This window comes from Cuculus canorus, chromosome 5 (genome assembly GCF_017976375.1).
Source record: "Cuculus canorus isolate bCucCan1 chromosome 5, bCucCan1.pri, whole genome shotgun sequence".
Lineage (NCBI taxonomy): Eukaryota > Metazoa > Chordata > Aves > Cuculiformes > Cuculidae > Cuculus > Cuculus canorus.
In genome coordinates, this window is record NC_071405.1 from 57,459,973 (window position 1) to 57,486,010 (window position 26,038).

General features: G+C 42.4%; 2 protein-coding genes across 2 annotated transcripts in view; one reads left to right on the plus strand and one right to left on the minus strand.

The window, feature by feature from the left end:
- The window catches only part of PLEKHH1 (pleckstrin homology, MyTH4 and FERM domain containing H1), a 59,070-nt gene extending 43,826 nt beyond the window's left edge, over positions 1-15,244 (plus strand). Inside the window, 9 exon segments of the mRNA XM_054067955.1 lie at positions 1,648-1,825; positions 2,219-2,374; positions 4,921-5,021; positions 6,810-6,951; positions 7,828-7,970; positions 9,002-9,131; positions 10,653-10,739; positions 11,567-11,713; positions 12,033-15,244. Of these exon segments, the coding sequence (XP_053923930.1) occupies positions 1,648-1,825; positions 2,219-2,374; positions 4,921-5,021; positions 6,810-6,951; positions 7,828-7,970; positions 9,002-9,131; positions 10,653-10,739; positions 11,567-11,713; positions 12,033-12,209 (1,261 nt within the window). The 3' untranslated portion in view covers positions 12,210-15,244.
- A 724-nt stretch (positions 15,245-15,968) lies between these two features.
- On the minus strand, positions 15,969-23,360 carry PIGH (phosphatidylinositol glycan anchor biosynthesis class H). The gene is made up of 4 exons (XM_009564784.2): positions 23,176-23,360; positions 20,277-20,486; positions 19,562-19,645; positions 15,969-17,555 (listed from the first exon to the last, which is right to left on the minus strand). Exons 1-4 carry the CDS (start codon positions 23,350-23,352, stop codon positions 17,454-17,456), a joined length of 573 nt encoding a protein of 190 aa, XP_009563079.1. The 5' UTR covers positions 23,353-23,360; the 3' UTR covers positions 15,969-17,453.
- Between the last annotated feature and the right edge of the window lie 2,678 nt (positions 23,361-26,038).

Here is a 26,038-nt window from a genome sequence, read left to right on the forward strand (position 1 = left end):
AGATATCAGGTGCTTCTCAATATTCACACTCTCTCTGCATTGGCTAAGATGCAACATGTTAGGCTGCTTCTGGCTGATGGTAGAAGTCATCTCTTCGAACCTCTGCGTTACCAGCTCCCAGACCAGCCCATTCAACACAGTAGTGGAGCTGCTATACTGTTAGGGACTATTGAATTCCATGAGATTGTGCTGGGCTCTGTGAAACTGATACAATGCAGCAGCTTTGAGCATTACTGTGCTGATGGTCTGCCAGGTTCTTAGCCCAGAAGTACCTTTATCAACAAACTTAAGCAGAAGCAAAGAGGAAATGTATTTACACAATCTGGCTATGGAATAATTATTGGGCTAAGAAAAAAACATTCAGAAATTACAGCAAAATGTGCTTATATTCACCTGTAGTTTAGGTTATGTTTAGATTAGAATAATTTGCTAAATGGAACTCAGCTTAGCTCCTTTTTCCTAGCTTTAAGAATACTTTTCTCTCTTTAAGTGGACCAGGTATGGCTGTTTCTTTTATCAGTTAAATAGATATGCTTTCCCTGTTTCACGCAGCAAACAAGACATAATGCTTATCTAGATTTATCCTAGATTTTCATTGTACTGTTTTTATGAAAGATGACCTTAGAGTATATATCCAGTCTCTAAGAGGGGAAGAAAAGTGCAGTGCAGTTCTGGGTTAGAAGACACGGGACTCAGAAGCATTTGGTAGCCACACAACAGCTTCTCATTGAAACAAGATTCTCCATTTGAAAATTGTTAAAATGTATTACTGGGGAGGTGAGCAATATATTGCTGCAGTGAAAAGTCAGAGCTCCGGACTTCCATGTTGCTTGCAGGGATTTAAGTAAAGAATTAATCATACACTGAGCTCCTGAGGGTATCTTGAATGGAATTAATTTTCACTGTGAAGTGATAGCAGGGTTATAAATCCATATAAATCCTTCAATTTCAGAACTCATCCAGTATATATAATTCCTAACATTTTTGCAAAAGGTGTAATTGACTGCTCCTGACGGACTTCAGAGACAGACTTACACCCTCTTGGTGCTGTTCAATGGAGTGCTGTCTTCATCAGACAGGAAACCAACCGTATTAGTAACTGTCCTTATACTGAACTATCGACAAATCTGAATCTGCTTTGAATCTCTGGGTCTCTTGATTGGCTGACAGGGTTAATAGATGGAAAGTAACGATTTATATAACCATGTAAATTGATAACACTATTTATACAATACTCTCAGTGAGACCAGTGCATTACCATTTATTATGAATACTTATCAGGATTTGACATGATACTAACTAAATTCTGCTGGCATGACAGGGTGAACTGGTCTTGGTTCAATGGATGCTATGATGGCAACAGGGTACAGAAGAGGATATTCCTATACGACATCCAGGAACATGGAATGCTTTTGCACTTCCCAGAGTCCATTGTCTACCTTAATGTTAAAGATCCTTGGAGCTCAGGCTTATGTTGTAGCTTTTCACTTGAGCTGTTAGTCCGTTGACATGAATTAGAATATCTGTACAGAGGTGTGTTTGCTTGAGCAAAAGCCTGAGGGAGGAATGCTTTGTCATGGCATGGGAAATGGAAGAGGACTTGGTATTTATAGCATGTTTGTGGCTTATCTCCACCTCTTCACCCAGGACTGAAATAGGCAAGTATGCCATCTACTGCCAGAGATCAGTAGACCGCACTGTGCAGACTGGTGAGCGGGAAGCCAAGCCCTCCCGGATGGAGATTGTGTCTATCCTGCTGAGAAATCCCTACCACCACTCGCTCCCCTTCAGCATCCCAGTGCACTTCATGAACGGAACCTACCAGGTGAGCCACCACAGCTGCCTTTCCTTGGGACGCTAGAGGACTACACCATAACCTGCCTCCTTCATGTGGGTCAGTAGAAACATGCTGTTTATATGTATCAGATATTGGGAGACAGACACTATTTTTCCTCCTAGTCATTTTAGCCATTTTTTGTGATAAAATAAAAGGAATCCAGCCTCAGCTCTACAGGTCTTGGGAAGAAAAGGTAGCTGGGGAAAAGAGAGATGTTGTGTCTCAGTACAAGAAAGAATGCAGTGTGAAAGGAGACAAAATGCAGGTATAGTCACTGGAGCTGGCAGTCAATCATGAGACATGAATCTGTAGGAAGCCAGGCTTCATTAGCTGTAACCCCATCAATGTCATGTGTCTTAATTAGCTCCTGTCTTATTACAGGTTGTGGGTTTTGATGGTTCCTCAACAGTTGATGAGTTCATCCAGCGACTGAACCAGGAGACAGGAATGAGGAAGCCGTCCCACATGGGGTTTTCTTTGTTCACAGATGATCCTTCTGGCAGGAGTTTGGAACATTGTCTGCAGGGCAACATGAAGGTATTTTTCTTTCCCCTCTGCTACATTCATCATACATCTTTGAAGAGCTGCTAAATAGCTAATAAATTTTTCTTAATGCACCAAGATCATATACAGTTGAGTATTGTGTCTCTAAGTTAGTACAGATGAGCTATTAATTCTTGCATTTGTGCCACAACAACCACGTGCAACACTGCAGGCTTGGGAAAGAGTTGCTGGAAAGCTGCCTTGTGGGAAAGGACCTGCTGAATATGAGTCAGCAGTGTACCCAGCTGGCAAAGAACACCAATAGCATCCTGGCTTTTATCAGAAATGGTGTGGCCAGCAGGACTGGGGAAGTGATCATCCCCCTGTACTCAGCACTGGTGAGGCCACACCTCAAATACTGTGTTCAGTTGTGGACCCCTCAGTACAAGAAAGACATTGAGGTCCTGGAGCACATCTAGAGAAGAACTGCAAAGCTGGGGAAGGGTTTGAAGCCCAAGTCTCGTGAGGAGCAGTTGAGGGAACTGGGGTTTTTGGTCTGGAGAAAAGGAGGCTGACAGGAGACCTTATCACTCTCTACAACTACCTGAAAGAAGGTTGTAGTGAGGTGGATGTTGGTCTCTTCTAACTAACAAGTGACAGAATGAGAGGAAAAGGCCTTACATTGCACCAGGAGAGGTTTAGACTGGCTAGTCAGGAAAATTTCTTCACCGAGAGGGTTGTCAAGCACTGGAACAGGTTACCCAGGGAAGTGGTTGAGTCACCATCCCTGGAGGTGTTTAAAAGATGAGTAGATGTGCTTAGGGACATGGTTTAGTGATGAATGTAACAGTTTTTGGTTTACAGTTGGACTCGATCTTAAAGATCTTTTCCAACCTAAATGATTCTATGATTCTATAATTAGCACAATCTAGTCTGAGATATGGTTTAAGGCAGAACACGTTCTGTTTTAGCAGGTGATAAATTGGTCAATTTTTAAAAATTCTTCAATGCAGATTTTAGCACATATTAAAGTTTAATTTGTCTTGACTGCAAAATTAAAACATGACTGAGCTGGCTAGCATGATCATATATCACAACTAACGTCAAATATGACACTTCTAATTGAGACAAATTTTTGTTAGGCTGCAAGTCTCTTGGCATGTCGATATAAATCTCGTCTATTGGATTATGAAGTATCTCCTTGCTGTCTCCAGATAACTCAAGCTTTCATTGTTGATGAGTGTACTTAGGGAAGAAAGCTCTGAGTATAAAAAAGAGGAGTGCCTCAGATCAAGCAAAGAGAGAGAAGCAGGTAAAATATTAACAACTGTGTCTTTCATTTGGAGATTTTAACCTGTGCTGCAGCTGGATGATTGCCTTAAGTGAGCAGGCTGGCAGCCGTGAATGAGACACATCAGATTTTGGTACAAATCTGGAAGAATAATTTGTTAAACAGCATCGATGGAGGAATAGTGGTAGTGGCAATTTTGAAGAGGCTCTGATTCCTGTAAGGAACATAAACATGCAGTTTTACACTGCATAAAATTTCACATTGGACAGTGGAGGGAGAAGGTGCCAATTACTCTAAATTAGATGGTTTGAAGAGGAAACTATCACAGACAGTGGTAAATTATACACTTTGCTTTCTTGGCCTGATATAGATTAGATAATCTAGAGCTTTGCTGGTAATTGAACCGCTATTTGGAGAGATGGGATATTAGAGTAAAAGAAGGAGCTAGAGACAATCAAATGCGTCACTTGTTATTAACTGGTTATTATTTACTTGCCAAGGTAACCTCAATAGCTTGAGAGAGGATTAGGATATCTGTTTGTTTATTTAATGTGGCTTCCTATGTTCACACTCCTTTTATTGAGATGCTGTTGAAAGAGAAGTAGGGGCCTTTATTTGACCACTTGCAAAAGACTGGAATAATCACAAGAAGCTGGATGGAACTAAAGAGATTAACCACACTACTACTAAAAATATGTCTTGAGTTACGAAGTTGGAATCTAGGACCAAGTGTTCCCAAAGTTTGGACATTCACATCCAAAGGTTTGGTTTGGCCAAGCGCGTAGACAGCTGCTATTCAGAGGATACGTTAGTGCTTTAGTTTGGCTTGTGAGGGCACTTCATTCCTATTATCCATGCTTTGATTCACTTTAAGAAGCAATCTTAGGGAGCATGAAATGGGTTCTTTTAATATGCAACGTGAACTGGAAGATGTGATCCAACATAGTAGCGGGCCTTCAAGCCATTTGACCAGACTCGAGCTAGTCCACAGGAAAACCCTTTGAAACTCATGAAGTGAAGGCACAGGGTCTTGGGAGCAGCTGTGTTGCTGTGCAGATTGGCTCTTCCTGGGCTTTGCTACTTGCTAACATAGACATAGCCACGGAGTTGCTACCAGACCAGAACTCACTCACAGATGTCCCCTTGCAGATTAGAGCTGGAGTTTTTAGTGAAACACTTCCAATTTTTACATACTGTATAATAGAAAAAGGAATTGTTTTGCCACAACACTTTTTTCGCTTACTTTCCCCTCAAGCCTTGGCTAAGCATTTCACATCAGTGTCTCTCCTCTCTCCATGATGTTTCCAAGATCTGTGATGTCATTTCTAAATGGGAACAAGCCTTAAAAGAACTGCATCCTGGGAAATATGAAGGTGGCACGAGAATTGTGAAGTTGACCTATAAGAACAGGTACTGTGCTTCGTTGGTTGGCCTCACTAGTGCTGTTAATTAAACATTTCTAGACTGCGTATATCTCTGTAGATAGCCAGTAATTTATAGTACTGTCACTGCCAAAACTATTTTAGCTACGATGTATTCAAATCCGATGTGATGACTTTCATGTGTGGCACACGTGTAAAAGAAGTAAAAACTCTTTTAGAGGTAAAACCCTAAACAATTTGTAATAGCAGAATAGACTTTAAAATGAGTTAAGAACTAACTGTAGCACAATAGGACATACTTGGCACAATGTCATTCACCTAGATCCTAAAATGTAATTAAGTAATGTATGTTAGGTGAGAGGAAGAGAAACCTGGGGGAGAAATCACCAATGAAAAGATGCTGAAACTTGCAATTTAAGTGAAGAATCGTAACGATGACAAAGATGCAAGAATGATGTTTTAAATGACATGAGCTGTAAAGGAAACGTGTAGTGGCAGTGCCCAGACTTTATAAGGAAATAAATGTTAAAAGTTAGATGACAAGAGACAGCAGAGAAGGCAAGTATGAGACAAATACCTATAGCAAAAACTAGGACAAGTTTTTTTATTTATAATACAGTCAGGAATTCTGAATGATAGTGAATGGAGAGCTGTATATGAAAACAAGGCATGGCTTTCTGCATGTGAACTCTGTTTACAGGCAAAACAAAAGCCACCCCAAAACCAAAAAGAGACAAAGTTCTGTATTGAATGTATGAAGGTTTTGTTGGCTGCAATGGAGAAAACAAATTTCTGTGAACTTTGTTAGCTGGTATAACAAATGTAGAAGCAGACCCAAAAGGCATTATTTGTTTCAGGAGTGAAAGTTTGCAGTGTTATTTTGTTGGACTGGAATGTGCTTAGACTGGACAGCAAGGATGTTTTGATAAGGTCTTTCCAAGGCTGGGGTGTTCTAACACCAAGGACTCTGATAAGACGTGTATAAGGTCACTATGGTCCTAATGGTGGTGTTAATCTTAAATTGACATAAAAACAAACAAACTGATCCACCAGAATGAATATCTTCTGTGTTATTGTGGAATATATAGTCATAGACACAGCTGTAAATTAATATTTCAATTAGATGGTGAGGGCTTGTGCATGCATGAGGAATGGTTCTGGGAAGTATTCTCAAGCTGGTGTATTCAACCTCCAGCTGTACCAGGTCAAAGAAATTGCAAGTGTGAAGTGAATAAAACATAGTAGGAAGCTTTGATTTACAAGAATGATGCTTCAATTTTTAACATAAAGCCTGCTGATTTGGCCTTATTTCTTGCTGAAGCAAGCTGAAGATTACTTTTTTAAAATAAAAATAGCAGTGTATATGGTTAAAACAAAGCAAGCAAAAATACCAAGTCTACAAGGCTGTTATATAGAAGTTTATACAGATAGAGCAGAGGCAGTTCTGCATTCAGTGATAAGCAGAGGAGCCTGTATCTTAAACATTGCCTGTCTGTGCTTGATGGGGATGGACAGTCACTGGTTTACCTGTGCCTAAGAAGGTTTCACTGTCTTGAAGTGGTTAGTGCTCAGAATTCAAAAGGCTTCCAAAGCTAGAAAGCATGTTTTGAATATCTTGGACCAGGTCTTGTTCATAAGGGAAGTACCTCAGCTTCCCAATCTCTCTCTGTTACTCCCTGCAATACACAAAGTTCACTTTGAAGAAGGAGGGGAAAGAAACAAACCACTTTTCTTTTTACTCACCTTGATTAAAGTTCCCATCTTTACTCTGGGTTCACAATACATTTTTGCCCTCCCAATCCTCTCTGTTTTTTAGGCTATATTTTCGGAGCCAGGCCAAAGGTGAGACAGACCGGGAGCGGTTGTTACTGGCCTTCCAAGTCAGCAATGAAATCGCCAATGGAAGGTTTCCTGTTAATAAGGAATTAGCTCTGGAAATGGCAGCTCTGATGGCTCAGGCGAGTATGGCTGTGGGCAGAAATACTCCCTCTTGTTGCTCAGGGACCTCAGCTGTATACTGAGTGTCTTTTACTAAGCAGCTATCTTTTACATCAAAAGTGATTTCTTATCAAACATACAGTCTGTGTTTTGCATGGTACAACTCATTATACCAGCATACATATGTTGCTAGAACACCTTCTGCTGTAGAGAAATTTGCTATAGCAGTGCCTCTCCTTTCCTCCTGAAGGAAAACATTGGGAAAAACAGCAAGGCTGGACTGTCCCCACAGCTGCTCTAAGCAGTGCCTTGGTAGATATGGAAATAATATCACTTACTAGAATTCCATTTATTAGTCAAAACTTTCCCTGTGGCATAGCCAACAGTCTCTTACTTGGGAAGAGCATCTTATAGGATCCTCTGTTAGACCTCCAGGCTTGCATTTAGCATTTTACCACATAAAACACACACTTGTGGGCATGATAAGCAGAATAATAGTTTCTTACTGAGCTGAAACTGATTGATTTGTTAATACAAACTAAACCAAAATGAAGACCCTGGGAACATTCTCCAAACTATTTACAAATAGACTGTTGTTTTCATTGGCCAATGGAAACTAAACTGCAAAAGCTTGGCAATTATACAGCAGTGTCTTGCTACAAGTAGCTGGCTGAGATCTTGTTTCACTTTCCTAACTGAGTAAAGAATTCCTTGGGCAGTCGTGTCCTCAGTAGTTGCTCTGTCGTATACATATGGTAAATGCTGTATGTGAAATTCCCTTGACTAATAATGCCCTTTTGCATGACTAATAATCACAATAGTTATCAGTATGGGAATTCATGGAATGTTCTACTGCACTAGAAAAAACTGCACTATAAATTATAATGTTGTCTTAGGTGGAATATGGGGATTTGGATCGATCAGGATCTTCAAGTCCAGGGGGAACATCTCAATTGAAAATGCAGCATCTTCTCCACCAGGTTTTAGATAAATTCTACCCCAAACGTTACAAGCAAAATATTACTCCTGAACAGCTCAGGTAAATTGGTTATTCTTCTATACTTTGCACTGAAAACAAATTTATTTTACTTGAAAAATTCTGTCTTTATATTTAAGAAGTTTCAAGGAACCCCATCAAGGTTATTTAATGTAGAAACTTGAAAGTGTCAAGTAAAGGTTCCTTTAAAAGAAAATAGCAGTTAGCCAAATCACCAACTAATTTTCCTCTAGACAAGAAGGTTAAGCTTTTCACTTCCAAATTGTGCATCTCAGTTCCAACAAACTCTAACCTAAGCGTACAATGAATTCTGTTTATGATTTCTTGTTTTACCCTTCCCCCAAGTGTCAGTTGAATCCAGATGCCTAACGCTTGCAATGAACCATAAAGCCAGCACATATGGGCTGCTGCAGGCCATGCAGTAATTCCAGTAGGACTTTCTGATGCTGTGACTTAGAAATACACACACACAATTCTCAAGCACAGAATTCAGATGCTGCCATGGATCTTGGCTCTTTTAAAGAAAGAGAGTGGTAATCTTCCAGACCCAAAGCTACTTAGGGATGCAGTGGTGGAACTAAGACAATTACCTCCTTTTGGAAGCAAATTCCATCTGCATATGTAGCAAAATAGCTGCCAAAACATCCCTAGTGAGCCAAATAAAGAGTTAATATGTATTGCCACTCCATAAAAAGCATATTACAGAGAAGTTAAGATCAAGGTGAAGTATAATTGAATGTGAAGAGAAGCTGGGCAGGATTTTACTGCAACAGCTGCCTGAGTGCTTGTAGTTACAGTTGTTTAATATATACACCAGTGAGCAACCCATACGTGATTGGGATTCCTGGGCATTACAGTAGAACTAGTAGTAAAATAATTGTGTAGAGAAAATGCTAAAGTAAACTCAGGCTGTACAACGTTCACAATTGACAGCGATAACAGTCCTGTCCATGGCGCTGTGTAGAACAGCCCTTTGGGAATATGAGGTACATTTATTAACTGTTATAATTGTACTCACCTTTCCTTGGAAGGCATTAGTAAATAATGCTGTCTTGTTTCTTGGATTCTGAAAGGCAACTGGCTGACAGGCTGGCAACAAAATGGATGGTGCTGCAGGGATGCTCTCCACCAGAATGCATTCGAATTTATTTGACGGTGGCCCGGAAATGGCCTCATTTTGGAGCAAAAATATTTGCTGCTAAGGTAACTGAAGCAAAGCTTTTTCTGTCCCCAGGAGTGAACTGTCTCAGCAGAGAGATACCTGTGATCTCCAGTAACATGGGTTGAAAATGCTTCTACTTCAGGAAGGGGGAAAACTGAACAATACTGTGTTCTAAATGATCAGCTCTGTTTTGGTACCACATCATAGGTTTAAAAAGAAGAGAAACACGTTCTGAACACTAGGGGCTGCTAACGTTTAGTAAAATAAACATTGAAGTTTCCCTGGCTGCATCAGTTGATCATAATACCGGGTGCGAACTCCCTTTACAAACCTTGCCCACTATTTACATACCACCATGGGAGGTGGAAGGATAGAGTCCCCCATAAATCACACCTGGTAGCTGATGCTAGCTAAAAGGAGAATGAGTATTTCAGTCCTGTTCTCTGCTCGACACAGTTGTCTGCTTTCCTTGCCACATGAGAGAGGCATGCACTGCTAATGTCCTGTTACTGAAGTGGAAAAACTAAAGCACATATTGGGTAAGCTGCCAGCCCACAGGCATCAGCGGGAGAGCAAAGAACAGCTGGAGGGAGTGCTTCTCCCAGCACCTTATACCATGCCTCAGCCAATCCCGGGCAAGAGCACTATACCTATTACCCTTGCCCAAACTGATGTCTTAGCACTTAGTGGCTGTCTCAGAAATCTTGTTTTGGTATTAACCATCTTCCCCAACCCAGTAGAAACCTCCTCTGTTGAATGCTTGAGATGGGTCTTGTTCATGGTTACACCTCTTGGTTTAAAGTCAAAGCTGCGATAGTTATAGAATAAAGTCTAAGGATGAAAAAGACCTCAAACAAATATAAAAGAAGTTTTAGAAATGACAATTATTTCCGCTTTTGGGAGTATAAGCAGAAGAGGTTACTGGTATTTGACTTTATTGACGTTGAAGAACCAGAATAGTTCCACCCTATGCTTAAATAATGTTGCTGTTTCTGATGATTAGTGTATTTTATAACTTTTGAATACTCAAACAACAGAGCCTGTGGCATTAGCCATGTAGTAGCAGATTCCCAGGAAAGATTCACATTATTAGCCATAACAAAATGTAACTCATCTTTAACAGATAATCAAAGCACATTTGCCAAAATCTGTAAGAATGAAAATTGCATTGATGTGATCATACTGGTTGTGCTGGTATTGTACAAACCAAGAGGCTTCACTGCCTGTCCATTGACCGCAAGGAGTACTGTAAGAACCAGAGAGGAGCAGAACTTCTGTTTTGTTACTCTGTCCAAGCATTTCCTTCTGTTTTAACTACACTGATGGACTTTGATAATGCAAAGCTTTCGTTAGCATTACATCTCTTGTGCTGCTAGTCCCAAAATTCTATGTAAATCTGAAAACTTTATTCCAGATTTTGAGAAAAGTCTTCTTAAACAAGGTCAGACTAGTAAGCCTATAGGATTCTCTCTCATCTTCACTTTATCCTTAAACCCCAGGATTTATGTCAAATATCTTTGTGTGGTAGACGAGAACTATCTAATTATTTTCCTTTTCTCTAGCCTATTTCGCCTTCCTCTTTGGAAGACTGTCCAGTCTGGATAGCTGTGAACGAAGATGGTATCAGCATACTGGATTATAATGCTATGGTGAGGCTTGTGGGCATAGGACCAGGGGTAGTGGGTATAAACTGGAGAGGGGCAGATTTAGACTGGATATTAGGAAGAATTTCTTCAGTATGAGAGTGGTGAGACACTGGAACAGGTTGCCCAGGGAAGCTGTGGCTGCCCCATCCCTGGAGGTGTTCAAGGCCAGGTTGGATGGGGCCTTGGGCAGCCTGATCTAGTGGGATGTCCCTGCCCATGGCAGGGGGGTTGGAACTGAATGGGCTTTAAGGTCCCTTCCAACCGTAACTATTCTATGATTCTATAATTATAATGCTATGGTGCAGTGAGGAATACTGTTCAAGAAAAATAACTTACCTCCCACAGAAAGACATTCCCCTGAGCCCACTTAATGTCACTAAAAGTTTGTCTTTAACTTCAAATGGATCCAGAAGTTAATTTGTAGACGTCGGAGATGAGGGAAGTCAGTGCTATGTTTGAATGCTACATAAACAAAGGAAAATTACAGCTACGGTGTAAGGTAAGGTTTCATGAAACAGCCAACTGCATCTTTGATAGGCAGCAAACATGCTCATGCATCTTGCAAAATCTCTCTGGTATGTGCTTTCCTACCACCATCTGGGAGGTTACAAAGTTTGGACTATTGCTCTGAAGCAGTGAGGCATCAAGTAAGCTAAGAGAAAACTAGAAATGCAATTCTCATTTGAGATTTCTCTGCCAGCTGGTACCTATACTGCCTGTTACTGCTGGAGATCTGGTGTTCTTGCAGTAAGCAGCAAATGTAGTAGTTTAAGGTGCCTGTTTTTTCTTTTACAGAATTATGACTCTTTCAAACTCTCTGTTGTCTGCAGCACTTGAAGGTCTCTTATTCATACTCTTCTGTGCTGACCTTTGGAGGCTGTCGAGATGACTTCATGATTGTAGTCAGCCAAACAAAAGAAAGGAGTTCTGGAAAAAACAGCACTGAAAAACTCCTTTTCACAATGGCAATTCCAAAGGTAATTACAAAATTAACAGGGAGTTTCTTTCCAGATGGCACCATCGCAGCTGGGCATTTTTGGTCAAGTCCTGGGGACTGGTGCTTGTGGCTGCTCCACTAACTATATACATTCAATAAATCCCTTGTAAGCTGAACCTTTAATCAAGAGACCTTGTTTTATAATACCTAACTCTTAAAGACAGACCTTCATATGAAAACGGAACAACTCCATGTGAGACAGTCATTTGCAAAAGTTATGCAGTCAAAGAGGTTCTAAAAATCAAAGGGCACTCTTACCTCTAATTAACTTACAGTTAATCATTTTCTTTTTTCCCTAGATTGTTGAAGCAACACTTCTTATTGCCAGCTATATTAACTACCGTTCAACACCTTCACTCCTATCTTCTACACAGCCTTCCCAAAGCAAAACACCTGCTAACAGGCTCTGGGAGATGGAAAGTCGGTGCTTTTTTCCTTCCGTGCCCCGAAGCACTAAGGGGCCCACCCTGCTCTGAGGGCTCATTCCAAAAGATTTCGAAGACTTGGGTTTTTTTTTTGTTGTGGTGGGGTTTTTTTTGCACTGCTCTGTACTGAATTGCAGACTGCTAGCATTTTGCTGGTTACACACCTTACTTTAATACAGGATCTGATTCTCTTTTCATAATCGTAGACGAAGTTCCTTAGCGTGGATAGAGGCAGTGTCCCTTCTCTTAAAAAAGTATTCTGAGCACTGTGCAGGAGTTTCCTTTTCCATGTCACACTCCATCCAAAATACCATGCCTCAGGTCCCCAGTGCTTCAGTCACATTACATCTCTCCTTTCTTGCACTTATTCTTCTTTTGTCTCATGATCTTCTTGCTCTGGTTTCAAGCACAAATGCTTTCTTTGATATCTCTCATTTTCAGCTTTGCACCTGCCTTTGGATCACTGCACACCCCATGTCTGGGAACTGAGTCCAGCACTTCACGTTTCCTCATCATAACCTCTTTCAGTTGTTATCATTATTTCCAATAGTCATCTGTTTGCATCAGTCCCCAACACGCTCACCTTTTACCTGAATTAAGACTGCAACCCCTGCAAGGCAGATTTGAGTGTTATATAGGCCTTAATCTGACTGCAGCGGGCTAAGCTCAATAAAAACAGGTGGTAATAGATACTGTGGCATTAACCCTGTACAAGGATGCATCCTGTTGAATGCTGCCTGGATAGGACCTGCATATCGCTGTATCATAAACTAAATATATACTGAAAAAGCTTTTACCAGAGCATAAAGACAAACATGACAGAGTTTGATCTGGTAGTTTAGACATAACTTCAACTTTGTGCTCTGGTTATGAATATCAGAGGCCTTCAAATTCAATGTTTCCACTCCCAGAACAACCATTGACACAATCTTTTGGCAGAGACTATAATAGTTTTTATGCAACTGCTTAACACAACCAAGATGACAATTTAATTTTCCCTAGAGCTATAATGGCTCCTCCCTGGAACTGAGGCTAAAACTATAAGACAAAATTTCCAAGCCCTTGCTCCAGTTATGAAAGAAAGATGACACTTTTGAGAAGAAAGAACAACTAAACTGACAAGAATAATCCTGATGCAAGTCGAGGGCAATTTCAGACCTGAAACAGGGAGTCTAGAATTAAAGAGTTCAGTAGTACTCAAGAATATTTTCGGCTTTACATAGAGATGGAAACCTAGTCTCTGCATGTTGAGGACTTGGAACAACTGTTCCAGTCCTGGTGTCGGATGATGCCTTAGCATCTACAGGACTGATGCATTTTGGGAGTCAACACTGTTCTGTGCCACAGATGAACATTAGGTCTCTGCTGCAGGGCTGAACCTCTCACGTGCTCCACTGTCAAATAAGCACTTTCAAAGATTCTTTCTGTTAATCACTGCTGTAGATGTTTCAGAGTGTGTTTGAAACTCCATATAATGTCACAAAAGAAGACAAGCAAATTCTGTACTTTTTTTCTGTCTTTCAGCAACTGGAACAGACCTTAAACCCCCAAACCAGCTCTGTCATTCTGACTTGACAGAAGCAGCTCCTTTCAAACTCCTGCTTCCTTCATGCTACCATAGCAAGGAGGAGGTAGACTGAGAAAGTCAATTTATTTTGAAAAAACAAATGAAAAATAGCAATGCTCCTTGAAAAATCTAGATCTATCTGGCTTGATTTCAGCTATTTTTGATAAGTAAAAAAGCTAGGGATGAATAACTGCACTTTCATAAGTACCATGTGCAACTTCATAATTATGCATTCATGGGCAACTTTCCCAAATAAAAACAGTGTGAATCCAACCATTAGAAAGAATTCAGCAATAGCAAACCAAAGCTATTTGCAAATGAACAAACCAACCATACCAGTGTTTTTACTCACTAGTACCTGCTGCCAATGTGATGCATCCAACTGATGCACCTAGTGGAGCTGATACTTCTAGAAGTTTTTGGTTTGTGCTTATGGTGGGTGCCAAGCCACAAATTAAGAGAGAAGAGCATGGGACAGACAAAAATCCCTCATCAGCATCTTTGTGAAAAAAAAAAAAACCCAAACACCACCCACCCCAAACAACCCCGTGCTGGGCTGTGGAAAAATATGGCAGATATAAGGCAGGAAAAGATTGTATTGACACAGACTTGATTTGCACATACTGTAATGTATCCACTTGTTATGAATTTAAGGACCATCCCTGGAAGTTACAGAAAAGGGTGGAAGCTTTCTGAGCCAAACACAATTTTGAGAAGGTATTTAGTGATTTTTATTTTTTTTCTTAGATACTTTCACATGACTGTATATCCTGATAGAGTGGGCGGTATTTCCTCTCTCTCACATGCTCACACAGTGATCTTCTTACAGATAGATCAGTTTGAATATAGAGAGCATTATTCCTCCTCACTCAGTCACCTGTGCCTAACAATTCCTCCTGTATCTGAAGGTCTTTTTGGCACCCTGCTTCTCCTACCTGGTAACAAAGCTGCTTCAGAATAAGCTGAGCTGTCATCAGTGCTAGGGATGCTCAAGGTATAGAAGTCTCCAATTCACAGTTCAGAGGCTGTACTTACCTTATAGGGCTAACGCTCATGTCCTTAGAGATTTGTGCCAGGGCAAACAAAAAGCAGAGATGTCAAATAAGCAAGAGCTGTCCTGAAGTTCATTATTTTCTGCATAACTGCACATTAAATCAAGAAGCATGGTGGACAGACCTTTTTTTTTCTCTTCCTTATTTCTTAAAAATATTCACTAATACTTGAGTATTTCAGGGACCACCCCACTCTGATGGATGCACATATACCTCCTATTTATAGCTTACCTGACTTCAAACAAACAAAAACCCCTATGCAGATATCCATTTCATATGAGTCTTTGGTAGAGAAAATTTTTATTTTAATCAATACTTTTGGCAATGACTGTTGCTGTGGTATAGAATGAGATGACAAAAGCCTTTGTTTTTCTAACTGCTGTGTGTGTGTAAAAGGCTTGTCTGCAAGATACTGTGAGATTTCTGTTTGTTCTCAATAAAATGCGGTCATGAATTAAACTGTAGTATTCTCAGAGTGAGAGAACCTGTTTTAAAAGCCAAAAAAAGTCTCCAGGTAAACAACAACGGACAAAGATTGTGTTTGGTATCCAGGCACATACCTAGTGCAGACCTGCCCTAGGCTTTGTTTCCCATTGCTGATCTTATCTCGGGTTTAGTGGATGACTAAAGAGCACTCCCATGGGCACCGGATATTTGCTCCTTCAAAAGATGGCTAAAACAATCTTTCAGACTGTGATACTTGGTCATTTCTTCAGTGCGCACTCTCAGGACTTCACAGGACTTTTTTACAGCACAGTCAGTGTTCCCAATACAACTCTTAAGCCCAAGACTCTGTCCAGTCTGCTGAGATGTAATTTATTTTCTGAGGTGTTGTCCTCACTTCTCAGCAAATTTTCTTGTTGCTATGGTGCTCCTCAAAAGCCTAGACTGTTTCTCCGCCCTGTGAAGGAACACAACCTAGCCAAGCCAAACCCCAAGCCATGGCTCTTAGTCAAAGGACCTTGCGCTCCCAGGGCCTGCCACCATTGTTAACAGCCAATTTCTGGCCCAATGTCCACCCTCCTCAGTTCTGCCTGTTTGCAACCAAACACGGTTTGTATCAGGATGCAGCTTCACCAACTTCAGTCTCACCAGTAGCACTGGACTGAAAAATCTGTCCAACCCCAACGTTTAAATTATTTATGAGAAACAAACCCATAAAAAATGAAGCAACCTAGACAATGTTACCCCAAAGCCAGTGGCACATCCCCAGTCTGCTGCTTTTCACTTGGACAAGGACAGTATTTCCTGTGACAAGAGCTAATCTGTGCCCTTTGAACTTCATGACAACATGAAAACAAAACAATCCCCCTTATCTGTACTGAATTGTACAATGGTGTGTTGCTACACGTTTTAATTCTAGATGATGTAGACAACCATAGTTTGGAATTGTATGCAAATTAAGCTTGGGCCCTAGGCTCCTGCAGGTTGCTGGTTTAGCTCTTGTTTGGACATTTCAGTCAGCTCAGTTACATTACTAAGGAGTCATGGGAAAAAAAAAGTTCCGCTCAAATGTTTCAGTAACTCAGCAACAAAAGATTTCCCAAGCTTAAGTTACTCCTTAGAGCACAGATCAATAAAACTTTGTTCACGTAATCATTACCATCATTTTCAAACACACATTTTCTTCATATTCTCAGAGCAACTGATACACCCCTTTTAATGCCACGTTTTTTCTATGTCCTATGTCACCACGCCCTGCCCCATTCAGCAACGGGTCCACATTTTCCATGTCTTCCTTTTGCTATTTATGTACTTCTAGAAGCACTTCTGTGGCATCTGACATCCCTCAACAGCTTCAACTCCCGGTGGGCTTTGGCCTTCCTCGCCACACTTCAGTGTCACTATATTCCTCCCAGGTTACCTGTTCCACCTTCTGTATGCCTGCTTTCTGTGTTTGAGTTTTTCCAGGAGCAACTCATTCATCCATGCAGGCTTCCTGGCATTTTTGCTTGACTTCCATCTCACTGGGATGGACTGTTGTTGAGCTTGGAGGACCTGATGCGTGAACATCAATCAGCTTTCTTGGAACCCTCTCCCCTCTAGGGTCCCATCCCAAAGGACTCTGGCAACCAGATCTCTGAAGAGGACAATATTGGAGGTCTGCTCCAGGTTTATTTCATTTAATGTAAGTGAATGCAACAGTATATTTCAATTTTCTATTATTTTCATTCTGAAGTTCTCTGGTGGATTAGGAAGCTGCCATCCCAGCCCACCCATCAGTTTTGTTAGAGCTTTTTTTCAAAGGGCTAAATAGAAAAAAAAACCCAAACACACTTTTGGCAGTCCAGCCAAGGTTACACTGTGAGTTTATCAGAATTTTCAGATCCACAAAAGAATAAGCGTTTGTTGCATGTTCTTGCCTCCCTTTGCTCTATTTCCCCATAATTCTTTTCTGGAGAAGTAAGAAAAAGACACTTCTGTCTGATTCTAAAAAGTTTTGCTCACCTGTCTTCCCAGCACAGGATTACAAGTTTCGCTTGTGTGCTTGAGCTGACATTTTCTGTAACAACTCTGTGAGTCCGGGTAGGCCTTTAGCCCTAATATCACTGCATTGCTGCACCACTTTCTACTCATCTTGTTAAAAAAAAAAAAAAGTCACAAGGCAGTTTCTCGCTTTTTCCATGTGTCTCTCCAAGTCCTGATGCAAGTTTATTGCCTGGATGTTTTTCTTCACTATTTTATACCACTTGATTGTGGAGCTGTCTTCCTTTGCTCCAGGATTTCTTGACAACTTTTGTACACTTCTATCAAGCAGTCCAGACGTGGCTTGGAGCTCTAGAATTCAAGTGAAACAGAGAATGAGGCTCTAAACTGTCTGTAAAAGAGCTGGAAAGCTTTAACTTCCCATTAGTGAGAGTTGTCAGTCAGAGAAAGGAATGTGGGGACAGCTGACACAAAGCTGACTATCAGAAGCAGACATGTAGAAGGAATGAAACGGCAAGATACTGCAGGTATCTTGATTAGCTTTCTCACATTAAGTCAGTGGCCAACAGATTTCCCTTTTACATGTTCACTGAGATATAATTAACGAAACTCCAGGAGGTGTTTGATGTAAGGTGGTGGTATAAGAATACAAAGCCTTTCCATGAGCCAAACCTGCTCTGTGATGAAAAATGCCAGCCCCTGAATCTGTCAGGTCAAAACATGCAGCACCATTCTGCAGTAAGCCTGAGTCTTTCACCAGATCAGAAATCTTCCCTTTTCCCTGCTCACGGTGCGCAGTGACAGCATGGAAGAAAATCCATACCTTCCTACCATTAACCTATCTATTAGGCCTTAGTCCCTCTAGAGACTTACAGCTTTCCATCCACTGATCCACCACCCTAGATGACCTCTACCCTGCAAAATCTACCTTCAGGACAGGGAATTTAGACACCTGGCCCTTGGCTTCTGCTAGTACTGTCAACAAAAGGACAACGGAAAGTTAACTGAAAACATCAATTCATTTAATGCAAACAGCCAACAGTGGTCAAAGTATCATGATTTTCCATCACTTCTACCCTGGACCAGATTAAAAGCAGCAAGGAGGTGAATGTTTCCCAGTCCCATTGTCCCTGTGGTCCCGTGACTTATGAGCTCCCAAAACAGCATTACTGTGTAAAGTCCATCAAATGGCTCTCCTTGCAAGTGTTGCTTAAGAGAACAATAGGTCAATTCAGTGCAGAAGTGCTCCTGGGCTCAGTGACACGGTAAACTGTATTTTTGAAGGCTAAGATAACTTAGAAGAACCCAAGGAAGGAGATGCAATAAAGTTACTAATTACTACTGCTTCAAAACTAAGTAACATACCAACTTGTACATTAAAGTGAGAACTACTGACAGACAATGAATTGCAAACTGACACTCCTTCTGCACCTCCTTTGCTGGTGGAAACAACTCTACTGGTAAATACTAGGATATTTCCATGGAAATAACATTTAGAGTTGAGCTAGGAAAAAAAAAGAAACTACACAAGTACCAGGCAGCCTTTTTGAAGCTGGAAAGGAACATGTATAACCAACAAGTCCCCAAATGCGGCTGGAATTGAGCAGTTGTTGACTCCTGGCAAATCCATTTTACCCCTTCGACTGTGTGAGATACTTCATTTATATTAGTGTTAGTAAATGCCTTTACAATTGTAGGACTGAGCTAGCAGCAAGTATCAATGGAATAGTCTATTTACACTGTATCCAGCCATAAAATGGATGTGGACTACAAGGCAGAAATAAAATCCATCCCCAAAATGAGATTAAAAGCAGGCTAGAACAAGAAGAGAAAGGGGAGACAGGGTAACAGTAAAGCAAACAAGTTATTACACATTAAGCAAATCGCTCACAGCTTGTACTGTGATCTTTGCCAATGGGTGAGACAGTGGAAGTCATTCTAACGCCAAGGAGGTTTTTATGAGCGCTTTTGGCACACACAGCTGAGAGAAAAATCAGCTACAAACAGAGCTGTGGTAATACTGAGCAGGAGACTACAGAGAAAGCTGTGTGAATCCTCAGCACCCTACATGAGCCAAAGACTTCTAGTTCATGCAAACTCCCAGTCTGGTTCAGATTTACACGACTCCCTGTCCTTTGAATGGAGGACAAACAGAAAAACATCCCTGGTACCTAGTTCTGTGAGACTTCCAATACCACCTATTCCACAGTGCTGCAAAGAACCAACCTGAAGGTCCAGTCAGAGAAAGGCAACTGTAATCAGTTACCTGTAGTGGAATAAAGAGATGCTTAGACAAGTAGCACATATGCACACATAGACCACAGATCTGGATTTCTCTACCTTTCAGTCAGACTCACCTGAAAGAGTGGCACAACCTCAGACACTCCCTGAGGATTTCCAGGGTCCTGGAGAAGGATGCATAGGTAGTAGATAACTTTTTGCTACAAGACAAACAGACAAAATCACTGGAGTTTGAAAATGCTATCAAAGTGCTTTGGGTTACAACAGAAGAAGGAGGACCTGTTTCAACTCAGTGGGCAGAAGGCAAATCACCCCAGGCCACAGTCAAGTCTGCAAATCTCTATGTATAGCTTTCCTCCCTTCACACAACAAAAAAATAATTTCACCTGTGGGTTTTTTCTATTAAATTTTTAACCTGAAAAGAACACACCCATGCTGGAAGGGTAATGTCTGCTTTCTACAGGAGCTCTGCAGGAAACCCCAGAAATAGGAAAAAAACATCTCTGGTGTTGTCTATCTTGTTACTTATATCTTGACTGCTCGCACAGTTCGGCATCGGGATTTTTAAGAACAGTGCAACATAAGGAACTAAAACCACCAGCTCAGTGTCAGTGGCATTATCTAAGGGATGGATTTGGCTTTCTGAGGTTATTTGTTTGGTTTAAGTTCTCTTTCAAAGGTGAGAGAACAGGTAAGAGACTAGAGACATCTGAAACAAAGCTCCTGAAGTCAGTAAAGCTATGGGTGAGTTTCATTGCTCTGGTAAATCATGCTCATGAAAATACACTGGATGTGATACACAGATGCACAAGAAAGACTCTGTATGATTACCATATGGATGGCTTCATTGATAACCACATCCTTCACTTGGCTCATCTCAATGAAGGTTGTGCTCTCTTTTCCTGAAGCATAGGATGAAGTCACTTGAATGCCGAGTGAGCCGATGACCAATAGGGATTCCTGGTCAATTTTCACAAAGTGCAGGTATATGATCAGGCCAATCAGCGTGATGAAGATAGCAGCAGAAAGCACCATACTATTCTGTAACACAAGTCAAGCAAAGACAGAGCTCTGGTCTTACAATTAACTGAACAAGGCCTTAGAAAAAGTGATATTGCACAGTAAATTATAATATTAAAGCTACAGTTACAAGGCAGTTTTACTTAGGGGGAGTCAATTTATTCACCTCGCTGGCTGATATATGTGTAATGAGATTTAAATCAGTCTACACAGTATGGCCTCAAAAAACTGGGAGCTGAAACTGAAAACTGCAAGAAATTTGCTTGTGAATTTAGTGCAGAAACCTCAACCAAAACCAGCCACTCACAGCAATGTCAGTGTATTACACAAATGTCTACAGAGCTGATGTCACTGACAGAGAAGTGCCATGGTTACTAGAACTGACGCTGGAGTCTCAGAGGGGAAGAAAAATCTTTTAGGAAAAAAGCACTGGCTTAGTGGTTTTTGTCCCACGAAGTGCAAGTCTAAACTCATTCAAAACTCATCTCTCTTCCTGTCTTAAATACCAATCTAGAGAACGTCTGCTTCCTCCTGTGCTTTGTCTGAGGATGAATGTCTTTTGGATGCTGCAATCTCAGGAGTGCTATGACATAAAATAAAATATAACTGATGAAACTATAGGCAACAGTTAAGTCATCTGAAGAGCCGGTAATAAATTCTAAAGCTCCGCAACCTACGACCTATTTCTGGGACATGTTTTAGAGAGCTCCAGTCTGCACACCCATGAATCAAAGTTATAACTGGCATTTCCTGAAGGACTGCATGGCCCTACCACTCAGGCTGGGCAGGTACCACTATGTGAGGTAAAGAAGCCATAGCCACATTCAGACAGAAAGGATATAGGACTTCTCCCAAAGCCTGTTACAACGGAAAGTTGGGGCTGCCCCATCCCTAGAGGTGTTCAAGGCCAGGTTGGATAGGGCCTTGGGCAGCCTGCTTTAGTGGGATATCCTTGCCCATGGCAGGGGGATTGCAACTAGATGACCTTTAAGGTCCCTTCCCACCCTAACTATTCTATGATTTTATGATTCTAAGTCAAATTAAAAAAGTACACTGGCTTCTCTCAAGCAGACTTACACGTCTCTTGCATTCCCAAATTAAGAAGACAAACATGATATTTTGTTTTGTCTATCTCACACTGTCATTCCTCAGCAAGTTTTTCCAGCCTGGCTTTTTCACATGCTCAATACAGGGCAAGAGGGAATGGCCTCAAGCTGTGTCAGGGGAGGTTCAGATGGGACATTAGGAAAAAAGTTTTCACCCAGAGGGTCATCAGGCACTGGCAGAGGCTGCCCAGGGAGGTGGTGGAGTATCCCTGGAGGTATTTAAAAGACGGGTAGATGAGTTACTCAAGGACACGGTTTAGTGGCAGATCAGAATGGCTGGACTCGATGATCTAAGAGGTCTTTTCCAACCTGGTGATTCTATGATTCTACTAGGGAAGTGATCATCCCCCTGTACTTGGCACTGGTGAGGCCACACCTCAAATACTGTGTTCAGTTGTGGCCCCCTTACTAAAAAAAAGACCTTGAGGTCCTCAAGACCTCCTAATGGTACACTTCTGTATGCCTTCTCTATAAATTGGAGAGATACAGATTTGATGGGTGGACTGTTCAGTGGATAAGAAACTGGTTGGGTGGTCGTATTCAGAGAGTAGTGGTCAATGGCTCAAAGTCCAGATGGAGATCTGTGACAAGTGATGTCCCTCACGGGTCTGTACTGGGACCAGTGCTGTTTAATATCTTCATCAGTAATATAAACAGTCAGATTGAGTGAATGTACCCTCGGCAAGTTTGCAGATGAGATGACACCAAACTGAGTGGTGCAGTTGACACACCAGGAAGACTGGATGTCATCCAGAGGGACCTGGACAGGCTGGAGAAGTGGGCCTCTGAGAACCTCATGAGGTTCAACAAGGCCAAGTCTAAGGTCATGCACATGGGTCGGGGCAATCCCTGTTTTCAGTACACGATGGGGGATGATGTGATTGAGAGCTGCCCTGCAGAGAAGGACTTGGGGGTGCAGGTCGATGAGAAGCTCAACATGAGCCGGCAACATGTGCTTGCAATCTAGAAGGCCAACTGTGTCCTGGGCTGCATCCAAAGAAGGGTGGCCAGCAGGTCGAGGGAGGGGATTCTGCCCCTCTGTTCCTCTCTTATGAGTCCTCATCTGGAGTACTGTGTCCAGTTCTGGAATCCTCAGCATAAGAAGGATATGGAGCTGTTGGAATGGGTCCAGAGGAGTGCTACAAAGGTGATCAGAGGGCTGGAGCACCTCCCATATGAGGACAGGCTGAGAGAATTGGAGTTGTTCAGCCTGGAGAAGACTCCAAGGAGACCTTATGGGGACCTTCCACTACCTGAAGAGGCTACAAGGAAGCTGGGGAGGGGCTGTTCACAAAGGCTTGTGGTGATAGGATTTGGGGGGGGTGGCAGATTAAACAGATAGGACTGGAGAGGGGCAGATTTAAACTAGACATAGGCAGGAATTTCTTCACCACGAGGGTAGCGAGGCACTGGAACAGGCTGCACAGGGGAGCTGTGGATGCTCCGCCCCTGGAGGTGTCCCAGCCCAGGCTGGATGGGCCTTTGAGCAGCTCGATCAGGTGGAAGGAGGAGCCCAAGCTCCGCCCCCCCCGTGGCCGCGCGCTGCGTCCGCGCAGGATGGGGGGAGGGCTTCGCGCGGGAGCGGAGAGGGTCGGGTGTCGTACCTCGCTGAGCACGAAGAGCCCGTAGGCCGCCAGCCAGGCGGCGGAGGTGGCGGTGCTGAGGGAGCGGAGACGCAGGCGGGGCGCGCGCACGGCCAGCTCCCGGCAGGAGGCGCTGTGCTGGAGGCGCCTCAGCGCTAAAGGAGCTCCCGAGGCGGAGCGGTACCGCAGCTCCTCCATGGCGAAGGGGGCGGGGGGCGGGGAGAGGACTGCCCCGCCCAGACAGGGTGTGGGGCGTCTCTAACGGAGATGCTGTGATTTAAGCTGAAGTGCCGTTAAGCTTCGTCTGAGCAGTTGCGGTTTGAAAGTGAGACAGAATGTCCCTCTGATAGCATGTTTTCTTTCTCTGATAACCCGTTCTCCTTAAAACAGTTTATTTCAGACACTATCCTTTCTTCGTGAATGATAATATGCTGTGTTCAGTGTGATTTGTGCGAAACAGACGTGTCTTCTTCCGAAATCGCCTCTGTTTGGAATCCTTACTGATCTGAAAGGCAAGGTCAAGCAGAGAGCTGGAGCCCGCTCCGAATCAGCAAGAGTTTTCACTCGTGCAAATTTCATAACGTTAAAATTAGGCCTTGGAAAGTAATAGCGTATCATAGAATCGTAGAATCATAGAATCATGGAATTGTTTGCGTTGGAAGCAACCTTCAAGATTACACGGTTCCAACCCCACAGGCTGCCCTAAGCTCCATCCAACCTGGCCTTGAACACCTCAAGGGGTGGGGCATCCATAACATCCCTGGGCAACCTGTTCCTCATCACTCTCATAGTGAAGAAATTCCTCCTTATGTCCAGTCTAAATCTGCCCCTCTCCAGTTTATACCCATCGCCCCTCATCCTGTCACTACAAGCCTTCGAAACCATCCCTCCTCAGCTTTCCTGTAGCCCCTTCAGGTACTGGAAGATCGCTATAAGGTCTCCTCAGAGCCTTCTCCAGGCTGAACAAGCCCAACTCTCTCATCCTGTCCTCATATGGGAGGTGCTCCATATGCATGAGATGTCTGGGAAAATTTATACATACACACGTAAGTGGGCAACATATTCTGTAAACAGCCTTTGTCTCGCTGCACAGGATTGATGGAGGTTACTCCTGCGTGTTGCCCAGAGGCCTGATAAAGGGTGCTTGCTTTCTAAAACTCCAAAACAAATCTTAGAGAGTTTTGTTTGCCGACATTTTCAGTATCACCGCCTCTCCAGCAGCATCGTGAGCCTCTGCGGCTCCACGTGTTCAGCGCTCGCATCCTCTGGTCTGTAACAACGGGTTTGAACACCCCGGGTTCCAGTGCCCCCGCACGTCTCTGTCCTGATGGGAGAGACAGGGGTTTCGCCGCTTGCTTTCATCAATCCCTACTACACAAATGTATCTTCTTGTCCCTTCCATCCTTCACTACATGCTTTTTTGGGTGGGTTGGGCTTTCTTCTTTCTATTATGGTTCTTTCAGAGTTCAAAGCTGTGTTTTCTGGTTCCTGGACAGCTGAGTATGTAATGAATGAGAGAACAGAGACTTTAATGAGTCTTTGTATTGAGTTCACTTTGTGAGAAACACTTATTCACTGGTAAAATATCAAAAAGGAGATAATCAAAGAAAAGGCAATAATATTTTCATTTTACAATTCAGTGCTGAATCGAATGCCCTTCTAACTTAGGCATCCCACCTTACAAAAGAAGTAGGTATATATACCAGTTTTAGACAAAGGACTGTGTAAGTCCCCAAAGAATGCTTATTTTTTTTAGGTTATCCAACCATGTCTGGAGACTCCCTTCAGGTTATCTCTTGACCTAAGACAGCTACATCTTACAAGACAAATAAGCATACCAATAAATTTTTGCATCTCTAAGAGAGTGTTCATTCTTTCAGATTATTTATCCATTTCTGGAGATTGTCTGCATATTATCTCTTGATACAAGACAGATTTATATATGGCAAGATAATTAAACACACAAAACAGCTGCAGCAAGGCTTATCAATGAATTCTCACATCTTTACTATTTCTCAATTATTCCTGTGAATGGCGAATGGAATTAAATCCAGCTGGGGTCACAAGTGCTGCTCCCCAGGGCAGGGTGTTGGAGCCAGTTCTGTTCAACATCTGAATCCATGATACAAACGGGAGAATCGAGTGCACCGTCAGTAAGTTTGAAGATGATACTGAGTGGGAGTGTTGATGTGCCTGAGGGCAGGGAGGTTCTGCAGAGGGATCTGAACAGGTGGGATCAATGGGTCAAGGCCAAGTGCCAGGTCCTACACTTGGGTCACAACAACCCCATGCAGCACCACAGGCTTGGAGACTTCCTTGCTCTCTACAGCTACCTCAAAGGAGGTTGTAGTGAGGTGGAGCTTGGTCTCTTCTCCCAGGACAAGGGGAAATGTCCTCAAGATGAGCCAGGGGAGATTTAGGTTGGATATTAGGAGGAATTTCTGTACTGGAAGGGTTGTCAGGCATTGGAATAGGCTTCCCAGGGAGGTGGTTGAGTTACCAGCCCTGGAGATGTTTAAAAGATGAGTAGATACCGTACTTAGGGACGTGGTCTCGTAGCAGACTTAGCAGGGCTGGATCAATGGTTGGACTCAATGATTTTAAAGGTCTTTTACAACTGAAACCATTGTATGATTCTATGACTCGCCTGATAGTGACATAAAAATGCAGCTCTGCAATTTCCAAAGCATCATCCCAATTCCTTTGTCCTTATTATTTGTGGTATGTGGATCACACTGTGATACAGGAGCCAATGTGAGGGGTAGAGTGGAGCTCAGGAGAGAGAGAGTGAGCTGGCCTAGGGAGAGAAAATCATGGCAGACGGCAGAACTGCAGAAACAAAGAAGGTGTTGATGTTACAAAGAGGGTGAAAGAAGTTTATAGT